We start from the raw sequence: 18,267 nt of genomic DNA on the forward strand, positions 1-18,267 counted from the left end.
TAGCTAGCTACTTTTACTACCACCTCCCCCAGCAGGTGGCCAAAACCGACTACAGAAACAAAAAACACGAAAAAAGGTTGTTGCTAACGTTACATTTCAGGCCGCCAGGTTAACAAAGATAACCTATTAACACATCTAAATAAACGCTATTTGTGTGGTAAAATGTAATGTTCAACTCCATTTCTTCAAACACGAAGTTACCGTAACGTTCAGAGCTCTGGTTCTGTTCAGTGCTGATTCTGAAACGTATGTTTACGTTGGAGACGTTACGGCAGTGGGCCAGAAACCGTTATTTTTGAAAATTTGAAATTTCGTCGCAGGTTTGGGTTTCGCGAGGAAATATCGTAAGAAATAAACATTTAAGACTAATTTATAGGTATTAATTTTTTTCAATTCTAGTCAGTTTCTTCAACAGTATTGTTTCCACACATCCTCTTATCCTTTCTGCTGTAGTTTCTTGTTCTCCCCGTTTTATAGCAGGTTTATTAAATAAAGGACCGGTCGAGCTGATTTCTCAGGTGAAAAATAACACCATGCTAGCCTGTAGGATAACTGAAATAAATGGTCTTAAAAAGTAACGCTACAGTTCTTGGAATTCATCTTGTATTTCACATAAAGCCCAATCTCTACACTGGGTTACATATGCTGGGTTAGCTAACACACTTCAGTTCCTCTGCTGGTAGATGCTGGATGTAAGTTCCACTGTAGTTCAAGTTGGTTGATACCTCGGTTTACTTCTTCTTCTCCATTTCTTTTCTGGTTTTAGGAATATACACTTCTGAAAACGGAAACCCCCTTAAAAAACCACAGGCAAGAACTTCTCACAGAGTGAAAATGTGGAAAAATGTGTGTAATGTTTTTAAATGGTTCTGTCAACTAAAACGTGTGAATGTTTAACCTGTGTTACCGCTAGGGGGCGAGCAAAGATCATATTTCATACTGAGTGAAAGGAAAAAAACAATTTCTTTTCTGATGTGTTATATCAGAAAAGATTTCAAAATAAATAACTAAATAAATAAAATGAGTATTTTTGTTGTCTTAATAGCACGATATACAGTTCTGAATACACAAAAAAATAGATCAAGTATCAATACAAAGACAAATAACAAACAAAAACACATGCATTTATAAAACCATCCCAAAGTTCATTTATTTACAGTTTACATTTTTATTTCAGTGCCAACAAACATATAAATTCACTTGTGCATCCAGTGTCTTTGACTGCTGATCAGTTGGCCAGGGTGAAAACTGAGCAAAAAACAAAAGTCATAAGGGAATATATATATATATATATATATATATATATATATATATATATATATATATATATATATAATTTTTATTATTTTATTATATATATTTTCTTTATTTTTTTAAAGAAATATAGGAGCACTCTTTTAAAAGTTGGTTCTTCAAGGGTTTTTTAGTAAAGGGAATTGTTTTATTTAGAATCATGGGTTCAAGAAAACAACCATCTCATGCTTAAAAGTTTCTTTGCATGCTGAAATGGCTATTCAGATTAATGGAAAACGTGTTGAATATGGTTCTATATAGAACCTTTGTGAAAATGGTTTATATAGCACCAAAAAGGTTCTTCTATTGTTATAAGCTTGACATTGTAACAGCAGAACCCATTTTGGTGCTATATAGAACCATGTACAACACATTCTCCATCAATCTGAAAACCATTTCATCATGCAAAAAACTATTTAAGCATGAAAAGATTCTACATAGGTTCTAAATAGTACCGTTCGTGTTACTAAAGGACTCTTGAAGAACCATCTTTTTTAAGAGTGTAGCTTTCTTTTTAGAAAGTTTTTTCCTTAGCTACTTCTCCAAAATCTATGTAGCACAGTTACCATAGTTTTTATAGTTTCTGGTACGTTTAACATAGATTTAGCATCTAAATCCATGTATTCCTTTCCAATTCAAAATTAAAGTTTGGCTGTAATTCATTCAGCATTAACTCTTGGGGGGAAAATGAAAAGAAAGCACTGATGGATTCAAAAACAGCTTGTTTATCCATGGTTCCTGGCTTTGCTGTAAGGAATGAAGGTTAAAGGCAGCAAGTACATGTTCTTTTTAATTTGGTATTGGATGAAATATGGTATAAAAATATTGATATTGTATATTTACTTGCTGACTACTTGTTACCAGCTATATACAACCATAGATGTCTGCATTTAACTTGTGCGTTCATTTGCTTTAGGATAAGTACGGTCATGGTCTGACCATTACATACGTTATCTACAGAAACAAAAGCAAACAAACTGAAAAGATGGTCCCTGAATCAGTAAATGAGGGAGGAAGTGTTATGTGTCACTCAGTGTTCAGCAGAGCCCAGTCAGACAACTGAGGTTTACACAGTATAACATGAACACTAATTCTGTATAGCACTTAGGCAGTGGCTGAGGAATGAAGGCATGCTTTACTGAAGAATGTACATTCTTATGTACTCTTCAGCTTAAACACTGTCTGGTGTTGACTGTACAAACCTTAGCATGACATAATAAAAACAGCATTAGATATAGTGATCTAATATAATATATGCCATTTAGAGTATCACAGTATATTTGACTGATATTGGATGGAAAACTCCTTCATTAGGCTAAAGGCTGAACACTGGAATAGTCCATAGTCACACAGATGGCCACACAATATTCAACGTTCAAAATAACGCAGTTAAAAATGTAACAGTAAACAAAGATAACAAAAGTAAACATTCATTATTGGCAATTTGTTACACGGGCTAATTACATCTCATTTTTACAAAAAACTATTAACAGCTAAAATACAAAAGAACTATTGTACATATTACACTTCAAAAGCCATCATTTTTAGACTGATGAAGTCTAAGGGAGGTTTCTCACAGGCACAGCTGGAGCGCTTCACATAACACATTTCATTACTGTAGTTTGTAACCAGTGCAATCCGCTTGGGTAACCTTGAATGGACAACACCACAAAAATGTCATCTTGTTCCATGCATCCCAGTCAGTTCAGTGCTATGGCATGCTGGGATATGTAGTAACCAGAGCCCCCTTGGCCTGGTAAGGATTTACACATGCTTCCCTTTTTCCTCATGCAAGTAGAGTGAGTTCTGTGGCAATACTGATCTCCATAGGAGCGTAGTGTTCTGCAGGCAGTGACTGTCCTCCACAGAAACACACATCCACAACAGCTACATCCCTGATGCTACACACGTCACTCGTAGTGTAATTACACAGCTCCTTCAGATTGAGGTTTCATTGCTCCCACTAAGAGAGATAATGAGAGAGACAAGTTCAGTCAACTGCAAAAATACAACAAACAGGCAATGTCCATAGACACGTTTCAAATGTGAAGTAGGGGAGACCAGGGGAGGGTTGTAACACCTTTGTTTCAGCCTCTTTAACTCAGTTGCTGTTTGCGCTTTACCTTTCAAACTCTCATATAAGATACTCATAGTTGTCTGTTACAAATAAGAATAGTGTAGAAATCCACTGCTTACTCACAAAACAAGCAAAATGATGTCAAATACAAAGAGAGCCGTTGTTAAAACCTAACCCAACCACCAGGGTCGGTTATAGCAGTAATGAAAAACAGAATATCTTCCCCCTTCCTCATGTCAGTGTTATCATATTTCTTAAACCCATATAATTGAAAACCAAATTTTCCTTGTTGTTTTAGAAACAGTAAATGTTGAGCCAACTGATATGACTCGCTGAGCCAACTGATATGACTCGCTGAGAAGAGCCAAAATGCCCTTCACTAATATTTGGAAACTAAGTTTTAAAAACAGCACATTTTGATTGAATTGTGTTTGTGTAAGGCAGAAATGCTAATTCTTCTCTGGTCTCTGTGAGTCCCAGTCCTCCATCCTATTGAACAGTAAAGGAGTGTTACAACCTATCCTGGTTGGTCGTGACATTGCTAGGTTTTTAAGCATGCAAGTTTTAAACTAGCAAACATTTTACACATAAAATTAAACCTAAGAAACTGCTGATTGAGACCATTTCATTTAGAACATTCAACATGCATTAGCCCCTTAAAACCCCTTGAGCTATTCTTAGGTTATAGAAGTGTGTAATAAAACTTTGGGCCTGCTGGCAGGCTCATAGCCTTTTAAGGGGTTAATATAGGTGTTAACCATGCTTATAACCCCGACATGAAATTTTACTTTCTTACCTAATTCAGTTTTCATTATTACTCTAATATCAGTAGGGGATTGTGGTGGGAATTTACAATAGTGATATCACCTCTGTATTGGTAAAACTAATGGTGTTACAAACTACCATGTGTTACAACTCTCCCTGGTCTCCACTATTCAAAAGTGAAGTCATAATTCAGAAGGAGTTCCAACAAACACTGCCTGTGGAAAGTTTGGGGATGCCTAGCTATTCAAATGATATTAATAAAATGAGCGTTTTTGGTCATTATTATTGCATTAATGTCACAGAAATTAGAAAAGTGCAAACTGAAAGAAAAGCCCACACATTTTATTCCCTTGTTGTGATTTCATCAACAGTCAAACTTTCCAGCTGTTTAAACCACCTTAGGGCCAAAAGAGGTCCAATATGTGTTTGGTAAAGAAAACTGTCAAATCATTATTTAGGAAAAACCTGCACTTCATACCAAGGAAGACTTCAGTATCATTTAATGAACATCAAGCTATGAACGTCAAGCTAAAATAACCAATGTATTAGCACATACCTATGTTATGTTAAGGAAGTCTTTGAATATATTGCTTAGTTGAAAAGTAGCAGTGGAATTAAACAATACTTAAACAAACCTGAAAAGAAGCCGAGGTGTCCCCGTACATTTGACGGGCAGTGTGAAAGCATGAAAGGAAAGGAAGCACTACTCACTCAGAGTCTGTCTCTTCAGCTGCGAGGGCGGGGCTTGTGCCCAGCTCCATGGTGACCCCGTTGAGCGTAGAGGTAAGGGGGAGAGTTGGGGGTTTGATAATGATGCTGTTGCTCTCAGTGCCGGAGCGCAGGCCTTCATTGGACCCCTCAGAAGGACTTTTACATGGGACAGTGGGGATGGGGGTGTTATAGTCACTCAGCTTCTCCCGTAAACGGTTCTTCATGTTCTTGTCGGTCAGTGGAGGAGGGTAGGTGATTTTGTTCTTTAAAATGCCTGAAGGAGAGGAGGGGAACTCAAAAGTCTCTCAAAAGTGCAATATACTTTTATTATGATTTGATGTAAGTTGATGAGCACGTATATTTTTGCAACCTTTTTGTAAAATAGCATTTGACTTGAACTCAAACTTGTCAATGCAGAATGTAAATGGATTGTAAATGCAATTAATTACATATATTTCATGTAATTACATTCATGTACTACAGCAAAACTACAACAATCTCTAGTCCAGATTTATAAGGTTTAAAAAGAATGCTGGATAGTGTGCACATAGATGTTTTGTTCTTTGGAATAGGAAAAGGAAATATATCACACAGTTTATGTGATTTGGAAGAGCAGAGATCTGAGGGAAAGTACCTCTAATCCCTTTCATGTGCTCCTCCCATCCTCCCTAGAGCAATGTGAACTCTAATCAATAATAAACTTCTGAAAAGCATTCATATTTGTGTCTGACCTCTCCTGGGCAGCTGGTTGCTGCTAGGCTGGCTGGGTGGACCTTCACTCTGGGAAAGCTCTCCATTAGGATTGAGTTTATTGCCCTCGTGTAGCTCCACATTAGCCTTGGTTTCCACCCTTAGTTTTTCTGGGCCACCGGTGCCCTCACTTTCACTGGCTGTGGGAGGCTCCACTGGCCAGTAATGCTTCATGTGATTGGACACAGCATCAACTGTAAAAATACAGTGTACAGTCACCACATCATACATTAGGACATTTTCTAGGCTTTGTGTAAATGTATGATCTATAGATATCCACATGATTCTCATTGGTTCTGTTGTACGATAAACGCTGAAGTCAGAAATCTTCAGATCTCGTGGATCATTTGTAATTATATAGTACATACACACAAACCCTCTATAAAACTCAGAGGTAGAGTGCTGTGCAAAAATTAAGAGACCACCCTTCCATTATTATCTATTATTTAATAGATATTTCTCAGGAGATAGAAGATAATCCACTTGCATGAGGAAGGGGAAAATAGGGAATGTTGGGAAGGGAAATAAGTGAAAAAGCTTCTAAAACTGGAGTTCACAAAGTTATAAACGATTTACAGAAAATGGTACCCCTACAACATACAAGACCTGATAGACCACCAAAGCTGTCAACATCACATAAAAAGTACTTAAAGCCTTTATCTTCCTCTAACTATAGTATTTATCCAGTTATTCTTGATAAGTGCTATAAGGGGCAATTCAACTGCAAATGTTTAAAATATCTCAAACACTCACAATGATAACTTGTTAGTTCACTCACTAGTTGATCAGGCTTGACTAAACATATTTTTTTTTGGGTTGGAGGGAGATGGTGGCAAAGGGTAACATTAGTAGATGAAAAATCTGCCCTAATTCTAGGTACACGGAAGAACTAGACACCAATTCAAATCCAACAGAGGAAACTCAAAATTGCAAGGATCCCTAAATTGAAATGGCCAACTTTGTTCTTTATTTGCCATTCTTAGGAATAGATCCATGTAGGACCCTAAAGCAATCATTAAAAACAGATTCAAGAAATAAGTATAAGTCATATCCCCCAGTACCTTTTGGAGTGCTATGAATGGGACTCCTCTCATTATTCCACTTCGGCTTGGAGCTCCTATCCTCTTCCTCACTGTCAGAAGAGCGAGAGGAAGCGTACGAGCTGCTGTGCTCATCCACCGAGAGCTCGCTGTCTGAATCTGAGTCTGACAACATATGCAAATACACATAAACAAAGTACACTACAATTTTAACAAGTATTATTACACACATGTGGACAGACACATTGTCAGAGAGGTATTTTAAAAGAGTAGTTTTTGGAACAATTACTAATCCAGTCTAATCCTATGGTGGTAATGACTCTTTATTTACCTTCTCCTCTTTTGCTCTTTCTGAAGAATAAAGAGGAGTCTTCCTTGTTGCTTCGCGTTTTTCTGCCACTAGGGGTCACACTGTGCTTCTGCTCCCCCCTAAAGACACACAGATTATGAGGGACATGCTAACATCAGTCATAACAACTCAACAAATAACATTCCTGAAACATCATAAAAGGGTTAAAAGTGCTGTAAAAATTAAGTGAAATCACACTACATGTGTTGAAGTAACTGCTGTACCTGTGGTTACTGTACTGACACTGACAGTGACATGAACAAAACTAGACTGTACACAAATATGACAAATATGGCACTTCTTATAACTAGATTTGGTCTGTGTGAAGGCCACGTTCTGGGTGTGTATAATATAGAACACCATGCTATAGATTAAATCAGTCTTTCATGTCCTTCCATTTCAATGCTTAGAAAATTAAGTCAAAAACCATACAACAGTCATTCTTATCAATTAAAGGATGTGATACTGACTCGTTTCATTCTGAACATCCATTACTGAGGCAGCCATTGAAACAGCTGCAAAGCAGGCACTTCATTCAAATGCAGTGGGTTCATTTTGAGTGTCATATTCTCTTTGAGTTAAACTAAGTTAGGCCTTGTTAGAGCAAACTGATTAAAACGTGGTGGGGATTGCAGAGGTCAGAGTGAGAGGTGCTTGTCTTGTTGAGAGAAGTCCTTTCAGAACCAGTGAAATAAGAGCTAAAACCAGGAACACAAATACTCACAGCTGCTGCCGTCTCTATTACACAGTCAGAATGATTCTACTCCCATTGTGTGTTTAAGTTAATGTTTAAAAGAGTTTGTAATTACATGCAGATTCCATATTATTACTGTCCTCAAGCCTCATATCTCTGAAATTGAAGGTAAAACAGAGGGGATCTCTCAGGGCTGTCTATGATGTCTGTGAAATAAATCAATATGTGTTTGCAATTTTTAGTTTATTTTTATTTAATAGAATCATCATGCTTGTTGTATTTAAACTTTGAAAGTATTGTAGTAATACTCTTACTTTATTGTTAAGTTTTGAAACAAAATAGTTAAATTCTTTAAATGGCTTTTTTTATCCATGGTATCTAGGTAGATACAGCCCAGCGTGCTCTTCCATTGGTTAGGCCTTCAGGAGCTGAACTGAAGTACTAACACATCAGATTACCCAGCAAAGTGACAGAGGAATCAACCAATCACATTTTGATTTAGAATGAACAGGAGGCCTTCTGGAGGTATTAGGTACATCACTGACTGCTAGTACGAGTGATGATCATTGTTGATCAGAATGAAAAATAGTGGCTGCAGCTCTACACCAGCATTCTACTGACTCATTACTGATACAGTCACTGTAAAACTGCTACATGGTAAAATACATATTAATATATAGACCTAGACTGATGGGACTGAATGCTAACAGTCATGGTTCGCCACTGGAAAAAATCTTAATTTCACATCTGATATGTAACTTTAAAGTTTGCTTTTCAAAATTCAGTTCACTCATGAAATATAAAACGTAGCTTTTCAAATGATGTGAAGAAAAACAGAAATCAAAATGGAGTTGCGAGGTTTTCTCATGGCAGAAAAAATATGCTAATTTTTGTTGGAGAACCTTTTATTGGATGTGATGGATACAGCCAACATATAATTTCATACTAGGGATGCACCAGATTTGATGGTCTAATTCTGATTTCTTTACAATCAAATTGGCTGATGGCTGTTAATTAAGTCATTTTTGTTAGCTTTTTTAATCCAAAGCTGACACTCTATGTCACAGTACACAGTACACAGTACACACCACAGGTCAGGGTGAAGGGTTCTACCTGAGTGTGTAGGCGAGGTAGCTACTGCTGTGGCTTTTGCCTGATCTAACCGAACTCTCCAGCGACACGGTGGACTCTCCGATCGGCGTCCGGTACAAACAGCCATCCTCTATGTATGTGTTACCATTTAGAGAACGCTGGACAGAAACCAAAATCAAAGTGAATGAGTAACTTTCCATTTGTTTATGAATACTATCTAGTATTCAAATAGAGCTTTATACAGCGTATTGTCTAGTCCTCACTCTAGCCACACTTACAGTTAGCAGAGTGGCCCGGGTAGTGCTGGACTCCTCCACTGACCCTTTCTTCCCTGTAAAGACACTCTTCAGGTTCTTCCTCACGTCTTTGTTGAGGATGCAGTGGAAGAAGAAGATGCAAATGCCCTGGAATGGAGAGAAAGGGTAAGTATGTACATATACATACTCTCTGTAAATCCAGGTGAAAAAAAAAACAGAGCCATAAAATATATGAAAATAAAAAGTCTTGACATTTATTTGTTACATTTAAATAAATTACATTTACGGGCAGTGATGTGTGGTTTGGCAACTAATTGGTGGTACTAGTCCTCACACAAAGTCAAATTAGCATAGTTGTGTAGCATTGTTTCTTTAATAACATAGAATTCAGTTCACGTGTGCAGCCGTATCTGTGTACATATTTTACAAATATTCAAATGTGGCTCAGCCAATCGGATTTCAGAACCGGATCTGTTTCATAAAACAAGTTTTAGCATCTTTGCTTGTAGGCCAGTCTCACATCACTTCAAAAACCTTTTGGCCTCAGGCTGTGTGTAATAAAGTAGCCAAAGGCAGACAGGCTGCTCTGCTTTCTACCTGTATGCAGCTGAGGATGGCGAACAGATAGTGGAAGGTGAGAACGTCACTGTTAACAGCCATCAGGCCCAGCAGCCAGGTGGCGCTAATGAGCAGCAGGAGCAGGAAGGCCACACGCAGAGCAGAGCTAAAAGAAAGAGAGGACAAAAAATGCTGTAATTGAATTTTGGGTTCTCGACACTCAGCCCACATCAGTATATCTACTTAGACAGTTCAGGCCTCTACGTCCAGCCACAGAGGCACCAACAACTGGTACATTTTATCACCACTGGAGGTTCTTCCAACAGAATGAGTTCATTCTTAATTTGATCCATGCGGTTGGATAAGGAAAGCCCTAAAGTGACCAAAGTAAAAAGCTTAAAGTAGTCATGTTACCCAAACAGTCATTTTGTCCATACTTTGTAAACACAAAAAGGACATTTTTTTTAACTACAGATAACAGTCATACAGTGTCAGAGGACAAGAAGTTTGCACAATGTTAAGTGGTGCAAAAGAAGCTTCCAATATTTATTAGCTGCATTAGTCTCGTAGCTACAGTGCAAAACTAAAGAAGAACCAAACACCAAAATATCAACAAATGTCTTGGCAGATCAACTACAGAGAAAACTGTTTAACTATGATTTTTATCTCAGCTATTGCTTTATGCAGGACAGCCTTGAGGGAGTGTTCTATGCACAGACATAGTTGCATAGCTGAAAAAGCACTGTGCAGCCACAAATCTTACATTGCTCCTGACTTCTCAAACGTTCGCTGTCTCCGTCCACAAGAGGCCTTTGTTGCCAGCACAAATATAGCAATGTTTATCTGCAAAACAAGAACCGTTAACCATCATTTACCAGTTATAATCTGAAAAAATGTAGATAGAGCAAAAGAAGAACAGAGAAAATGATAAAAGAGAATAAGAGAACATAACATGAGAGACACACACAAAGACAGATATACAGACACAAACCAGCACTACGAAGGTAATGGGTCCTGTGATGCTCCAGATGAGAGTGTCGTGAACAGAGAGCCAGCAGAAATCTGGGTTTCCATAACCCTGAGGATCCAAACCCACAGCCAGACCTGAGAGAGAGGGAGAGGCAGAGTTAGCAATGCGTATTATTCTGTAAGTTTTGCTATTTATCTGGGCAGCAAGTATTTATTAGTCAGCAAAACACTAAATTAGAATGAACCCAACTAAATATTTTTACTGTCCATCTTGGTTTTATGTCCGGTGGTGTGTTAGTTAACCATTTCCAAACTTTTACTTGAGGCAGCCCAGTGTTTACAGTTACCATCCAACATATGGTTCAGCTAATTGATACTTAAATAGCTTAACCCATAGTTAGTCAGAGTTATTGCAGGTGACAACAAAAGCATGTTTTGATTTGACATTATATTTCACTCACTGAAACAAGCAGAGAAATTCTGACCAAAGTACAGATTCCTGACTTCAAATAGAGACCACATTTGTGTTAGTAAGTGCATTTCATTAAAACTTTGTGCTGTGTGTGTAGTGCTGTTTTGCAGTGTTTTATTAGTTCTTAGAAACATAATAATCAGAAGTGTAAATTTCTACCTGTCGATACTGAATGTGAATTGAATGTAAAAGCGTAATGCGTAATTCAATATGCATTTACAGATGTAATTACTCAATTATATATGAATAGTATAGCAAAACAAAACAAAATAACTTGCAACTTGTAAGGTGTGCTGGTGGAATTTAATAAATTCATGCAGTGGCTGGGGTACATCAAGGACAAGAGGAACAAAACCTTTTAATAAGCTCAAATTTTAATTTCAATAATAACTCTGAACACTGAAATCTGTGTTTTTTATTGTCATGTTTACTTATAATTTTACATAGGCCTTTACAGGCAATAGCACATTTACTGTCTAGATAACATAAGATTAAACATACAGGGGAATCCATTGATTTTTCTAAATTACTGCATAGTTTATCACTGAGATGTAAACTCAGAGTGTCATTCAGAGTGGTTTAACATGAAATGATTCATTGTTTAGAAACTTGCCAGCTCATATTTCTTTACACTAGCGGAGGGGTAGTGGAGGGGTTCCAATACCTACCACAAAAATATTTTTTTTACTATCCAAAACAACAACAATTATATGTTAATAATCAGAAGACACATGCATGTTCATAATGTTTTCTGAATGTAAATAATGGTAAAACCGTGGTAAATCTGGGGGACTACTTTGCTGCATGTACCTCTTTACCATATATTTATTTTAAAAAATACATTTTAAAGCAAAGCCTTGTGTCAAAACAATCATAAAACAATGTCTCAGGCATAAGGCAGCATATCCATGAGCATTTTGTGTAATAGCTGCCTGCAATGTGGTTTTTAGAGGTATTAAATGCTTCAGACATTTGGTTCCTATCACCACCACTGTGAACAATTCTGATTCAGTAAGGTTCTCTAGAATGGCACATTTCACATCAAACCACTCTGAATGACTTTGTTTACATCTTAACCATTTAATTATGCACAGATATAGAAAAGATGGCAGAATTCTCCTTTAAACAGTGGAAACTATTTAAAATGCTGGCTTAAGCCTTTTGCACTGTATATGTCTGTGACCACTCTGATTTTTCTATGTCTTACCTGTGATAATGGCAGGAATGCCCCAGCCAATGGCGTAGTAGAAGCGCATGTGGCCTTGGTTGATATTGCGCATCTCAGTCAGCATGCGGTAAATGTGCAGCCCCTCCACAAACATCCAGGCAAATGTACACATATAGGAGTAATGCAGCAGAATGGCAACCACTGTACACACAAACTACACACAGAACAGAAGCACATTCAAACTTCCAACACTCCCGCATGAGCAAACTTCAACCAATAAAAGAAATCATTTGCTTTTGCCAGGTCTCTGATTGGCTGCTCACCGGGTTGTCCGTCTGGTTGATGCCGGTGAGGAAGATGAGCTCGGAGAGGAAGATGGCTGCCACCAGGTTCTTGTGGATGCTGTGTAGGTTGGAGCGCAGCTTGCGCAGAATAGCCAGCAGGAGGAAGGTGATGAGGAGGGCCACCAGAGAGGCAGAGACAGTGGTGTAGGTCACGACTTTCAGCGGCAAAACATCTCCATGCTACCAAAGGGTTAGTTAAGAGAAATCAGTATAGAGAATTTATAGTAACCAGACTGATTTTGCCCATGACAAAAGTTCAATTTTACAGCCAAGAAGTCTACCGTACATGTATTCAGCCTGTAAAAAACTCTATATAACATTTGAATAAATAGAAATAAACATAAGTACAAGAAGAATGCTTGGTTTGAAAGGGCCTATATCCTATATTTTACTTGTATTATATGTGTCCCTCACATTATTTATTATATGTGTCCCCCCTTCTCTTTGATGTGTGTGTTGATTTACATACCAAAAACAGTCATAGTTCATTCTTACAAGACAATTTTCTAACCTTTTTATCTCATAACATTAAACAGGCTGTTTTTCTTGCTGTGTCTGTAAGACTGATATGTAGATTAGCTCTGCACAGACTGACCCTGCAATATGCTTCCTAGCTTGGGCTGAAATACTCTTTATAATTTCAAATTGAAAGGGCGGGGCTAAACTGCTTAGGCTGAATAGGTGGATTACACAAAAACAACTCAAAACAGTCTGTTTTTTAGCTTATTTTCCTCATATAGACTATATTGAAAGGGGAATGAGAGATAAGTTTTGAAACTTTAAATTGTTTACATACTACAGCAAAGGAAAAGTTGTTTTTCCATTATATGTACCCTTTAAAAAAGTTACTGGTCTGATAGTTAGAAGAACACAGGTTTGGTTCTGACTTCTCGCTGCACTCCAGCTGTTGCATGGATTTGACAAATTCCATCAGCAGCACCTGATTTAATCTAATGAAGGACAGATTATCTGAAGCAGGTACTGGATGGTAACCACAAATACTAGACTTCCTCGAGGAGAGGTCTGGAAATGATTGAGCTAACAAACTGACATCAAATCACAATGTCTTGCTTATTTGCATTTATTGTAATGTTAGTGCATTTTGAACCAAATAAATGCTTAGTGACCAGAAAAATAGCTTTACATGTGATTTTCTGAGATGCCTAAAATGTTTGCACAGTACTATAGATGTGCAAACATGGTACATCTGCCTGATGATTAAGGAAGTAGAAATAGGCTTCTGCACCTCTCGTTTGGAGATGTCCATGAGCACGGCAAAGCTGCTCATATGGTTACACTGGCAGCTGATGTGGGTGGAGTTCCTGAAGATCAGCTCACAGCCTTTGGTGGACCAGGCCCCTGAGCCACTCAGCCTGAACCAGAGCACACAGCAACTTCAGCAATGAAGACATGTTACTCAATATGGGCCAGAATCTTACAAGTTACATAATTATTCTGAATATGTCACTAGATTATCTAACATTCTACAATGTCCCAAAGTGTATCAGTAAATTAAAAGGCCATACAGCTGCCCCACTCTACTCACAGAATGGAGTGATTCCAGTAAACACACACAGGTTTGGTCCTCTCCTGTGTCTCCAGCAGCCTGAAGGTCAGTGTGATGGGCCTCTGCAGCGGAACAGAGACAAACTCTCCCTCCCTGTGTGCCACCACACTCACTACAGGGCTGTTGATGACCGGACGCGTGGGCAGTCTGCAGACCGGAGAGACATTGTTCAGCACATTTAAACCATCAGTTACTATAAATGTCTAAGCAAAAGGCATCTGAGATATGAACCATTCTACCTTCTCAGTTTAAAATGACTGCAGTTACACAGCAAAAAACTATTTAAAAGCAATTAACTATTCTAACATCGGACATGTACAAGGATTGTGTTGTGATCTATTTAATCTCAATGCATTGATAAAGACAGTAATAAGCTAAATACATACAAATTCATCATTTATAGGGTACTTTCTATCGGGTGGTGTATGTCCCAAACCCTAACCACTACATTTACATTTGTGAAAATAATATTTAAATATTTTTTGTATTTTTTTCATCGCTGTCTTATTTTAAAGAGAAGTTGAAAGATTTAGATTTATTATCAGTTTAATTTTTAAACTTTTAAAAATGCTATCCAATGTTTTCTTGTGACTACTAAATCACAGAGTTTTAGTCCATAGGCAGAGCCTTATTTTAGCCACACCCCTGCATTTTAGAGCTGGAAGTGAGTCTGCATCACTGTCCCACATGGCCACATGGAGAACAGTTTGATCCCATTGTTTTGAAGTGAGCCATAGACAGTCATATGCAGAAGTTTGAACTCCCTTGGTCAAATGACATGAAAATAAGTTAACACATACTCTACAGAGAACACACTTAAATATGCAAATTTCTGGGCACAATTTACATTTATTTAATGAGCATTAACTTTTTGCATATATGTTATGTTGCCATAACTTTTGCACAGGCCACATTTTTTCCCAATATGTTAAATTCAGCTAAACAACAGAAACTGTGCATTGAGATGTGCAGAAGTGGGTTCTCTGTGGAGGATGTGTTAATTTATTTTCACTTAGAAAATCAAAAAAACATCCAATGATCAGGGGTATTTGCATACAACTGTATCTTATAAAAAATTACATAAAAATGACCACATGACAACACTCATTATAGGACAGGGGACAATGAATTTAGCCTTTAGCATGGGGGTTCCCAGTCCTAGTCCTATGTTTTAGTGTTTTCCTTACTCTAACCCACAAGAGTAGCTTCTTAATTAGCTATGAGTTGAATCAGGTGTCCTAGATGAGGGGTCCCTGGGACCTGGGAGTGGGAACCCCTGCTTTAGCATGAGCTCTGGTTCTATAAATCACCTGAGACTGCGTCGGTCAGGGTCGTAGTTCTCTGGCAGCAGCTGGCCCAAAGACCTGTAGATGATCACCATGGCGACAGATGGAGGGTCAGCAAGCTCCGCATGGCGTCTTTTCTTAGCAGAAGGTGCAGGACTTGTGAGAGCTAAAGAATGTGTTCCTTCAGGACCTACAAACAGCCCAGGGGCCTCAGTCTGTCCAACGGGCTCTGTGGGAGCAATGTCTGCAGAGAGCAAAGAGGACAGTAGCTGTTTTAATAATCATACTGGTAGATGTTTGAGTGGGTTTGCACCTGGGCCTACAGAACTCAAGAGAAATAATCAAATGAGATCTTCTCTGGAAACTTAAAGCAAAGGTATGACCAGAAATCAATTTTGCCCTGATACAGTCGATCAGCTAAGATGTGCTTAGTGTCTGAAATCTACTTCTTTAGTTTTGCACTGGAGCTAATGTGATAACACTGACATACTAAAAACAATGACATACTGTGACCTATAAAAATGGACATATGTACATCACATAGCTAAAAAGAGTAGCCATCCTGAAGCCTAGATTTTATCTGACCAGTGTCAAAGCCCACATAAGCAAGTGTATTTGAGATTATTGAGATTAAGAGCCCATATCCTACTTTTTTTGCATTATTTTTTTCCTTGACTGTAATAAAAACAGTTATAATTCATCTTAACATGACCATTTTCCAATCTCTTTTTATCAGTTAGAATTAAACAGACTGTTTGGGTTATTAAGCCTTTAAAACTAGTATATGTGAATGACCTCTGTTCTGATTGACTGTTCTGTATTTTGCTTCATTCAAAAAAAGCTGTTCAAAAAACACGCCTTATAACTGCTTAAGCTGAATAAGTGGACATATAAACGTGTTGTTTTTTGTGACATCACAGAAAAAATTCATTTAAAACAGGCTGCATGGACTGGGGAGTGAATAGTATGAGCTTCTATTGCTTGCTAGCAACAATAGCCTCATAACTGCAGCGCAAAACTAAACTTCGGCACTAAGCAAGTCTTGGCAGACTGACTGTATCTGAGGGGAAAATTGTTCAAATTTGCTGAACCACTGCTTTAAAATAGAGGTGAGAAGGTTTGATATCTACCTGTGCTCTCTGCTGGCTTGATAAATAAGTCTGGAAAAAGCACAGAGGATTCCAGCTCTTTGGAATAGGACTCCTGTATCTCTTGAAAGTGAGGGAGCTCTGACGGGTCGGGAGTAGAGGAGTCCAGGAAGTCCACTGAAACAACTGACCACAACAAGGAAGGCTTATGAGCTCTACTGTGAATATATCAATATAAAGCACTGAAAAAACAGCATCAACAGTCTAAAAATCTTCAGTAGGTTGGCCAGAAGTTGGTTAAAGGTAGTGTTTGAAGTACTCACTTATGTTGTTGGTGATGATGGTGAAAGGTTTCAGATAGGTCTTCCGCATGTTCTGCACCAAGGTGCCGCTGTACTCCTCGAAATGACGCAGCAGGGAGGCGCTACCTCCATCCGAGTGCTGAATCTGCTCCCAATGAGCCTTATTCTCAGGGTCCAGTATAGCACTGCCCGCTCTAACAATGTCCTAGAATTATCACAAAACACAGCATTACTGACAACCCACTTTATAACCTTATTTCACATTATTACAGGTATGTGAGGGTCCAGTTGCGATTTGTAAGAGTGGATTTTTCAAAGTATTGCAGCGTGGCAACACTACAATTACCATCAAAGCCTAAAAAAACGATGTGAGGTAAAAAAGTTTAATTTGGAGTTTAATTTATAGAATAATATTTGCATTTTAATTGCAGTTGGAATAACGGTCAGAAAAAGCGCAATTAGATTTGCTTGTCAAATCGTCCAGCCCTAGGTCTAGTATAGTGTCCAGTAAATCTCTGACCTCTGATCACTTCTGTTCAATTATGATTCTTTGAGAAATGTTTCAATACATCAGAAAACCAAATTTCATTCTTTTATAATAATAAAATAATAAAAACTATAAATACACTGATACACAAATTTGACTGGAGGAACTATTTACCAAGCAGTGAATATTTATGTATCAGTACAATACATGTAAAGAACTATATTTTTTGTTTGTTTATTTTTTTCAATGTTTAAAAATAGCCTGAAGAAATTTGTGGCCAAAAAATGTGCCAACTTTATGGAATATTATTGTAATCAATTATAATCCTCATGCTGTGTTTTCCTCTGTACTTTTACAATAAGCCCAATATGCCCTGGCCATGTAAGGGGTTAAATTCTGCATTCTCATCTTTGTGTAAACATTTTAATATACAAGTACATGCCTGATTATTATTTGTTCCCTATAAGGCTCTCTGAGACCTGGGTAAGGGGTGTATTTAATTTGTTTACTTTAATCCACTCTCTATCTGAGCCAGTCATAGTGTGACAGGTTCACAACACACTCTGAAAAGCAAGTATAAACCAAATGAAAGCAGGATTCGGAAACTTCTTTGAAGTTTCGCAATCCATAACAACGTGGCTACTTTATCTAATCAATCCTTCATTAAATTAAATCAGGTGTTGCTGATGGAACTGAACAACTCCATTTGACTAGAGTGCCTTGAGAAGTCAGGAACTAAACATGTGTTCTTCTAACTGTATTCATCCAACCTACATTAATAACTTTTTAAAACAAAATAAGGTTACATGTTTACTGTATTTATGTTATGTTTGTCTTTATTATTCTAATGTCAAGCAGAATTGGTACTGGAAGAAAAACACATTTACTGCCCAAATAAATATTTTTAAACACTTTTCTTGGGCCGCATAAGATTCTGCATAACACTCTATGTGTACACTTTTAATAATAAGACTACGGGATTTTTTTTCTGGACAAAC

At 37.7% G+C, this 18,267-nt stretch overlaps 1 protein-coding gene across 1 annotated transcript in view; it reads right to left on the reverse strand.

Moving 5' to 3' along the window:
* Window positions 1–1,678: 1,678 nt before the first annotated feature.
* Window positions 1,679–18,267, reverse strand: part of celsr1b (cadherin EGF LAG seven-pass G-type receptor 1b) — an 81,737-nt gene continuing 65,148 nt past the window's right edge. Inside the window, 17 exon segments of the mRNA XM_036568344.1 lie at window positions 1,679–3,256; window positions 4,847–5,120; window positions 5,578–5,790; window positions 6,658–6,801; window positions 6,968–7,065; window positions 8,793–8,929; window positions 9,050–9,175; window positions 9,626–9,752; window positions 10,350–10,429; window positions 10,578–10,690; window positions 12,235–12,409; window positions 12,519–12,719; window positions 13,786–13,912; window positions 14,086–14,253; window positions 15,417–15,636; window positions 16,523–16,666; window positions 16,804–16,987. Coding sequence (XP_036424237.1) covers window positions 3,232–3,256; window positions 4,847–5,120; window positions 5,578–5,790; window positions 6,658–6,801; window positions 6,968–7,065; window positions 8,793–8,929; window positions 9,050–9,175; window positions 9,626–9,752; window positions 10,350–10,429; window positions 10,578–10,690; window positions 12,235–12,409; window positions 12,519–12,719; window positions 13,786–13,912; window positions 14,086–14,253; window positions 15,417–15,636; window positions 16,523–16,666; window positions 16,804–16,987 — 2,556 coding nt within the window. The 3' untranslated portion in view covers window positions 1,679–3,231.

Source organism: Colossoma macropomum, unplaced genomic scaffold (genome assembly GCF_904425465.1).
Source record: "Colossoma macropomum unplaced genomic scaffold, Colossoma_macropomum, whole genome shotgun sequence".
NCBI classification, from domain to species: domain Eukaryota; kingdom Metazoa; phylum Chordata; class Actinopteri; order Characiformes; family Serrasalmidae; genus Colossoma; species Colossoma macropomum.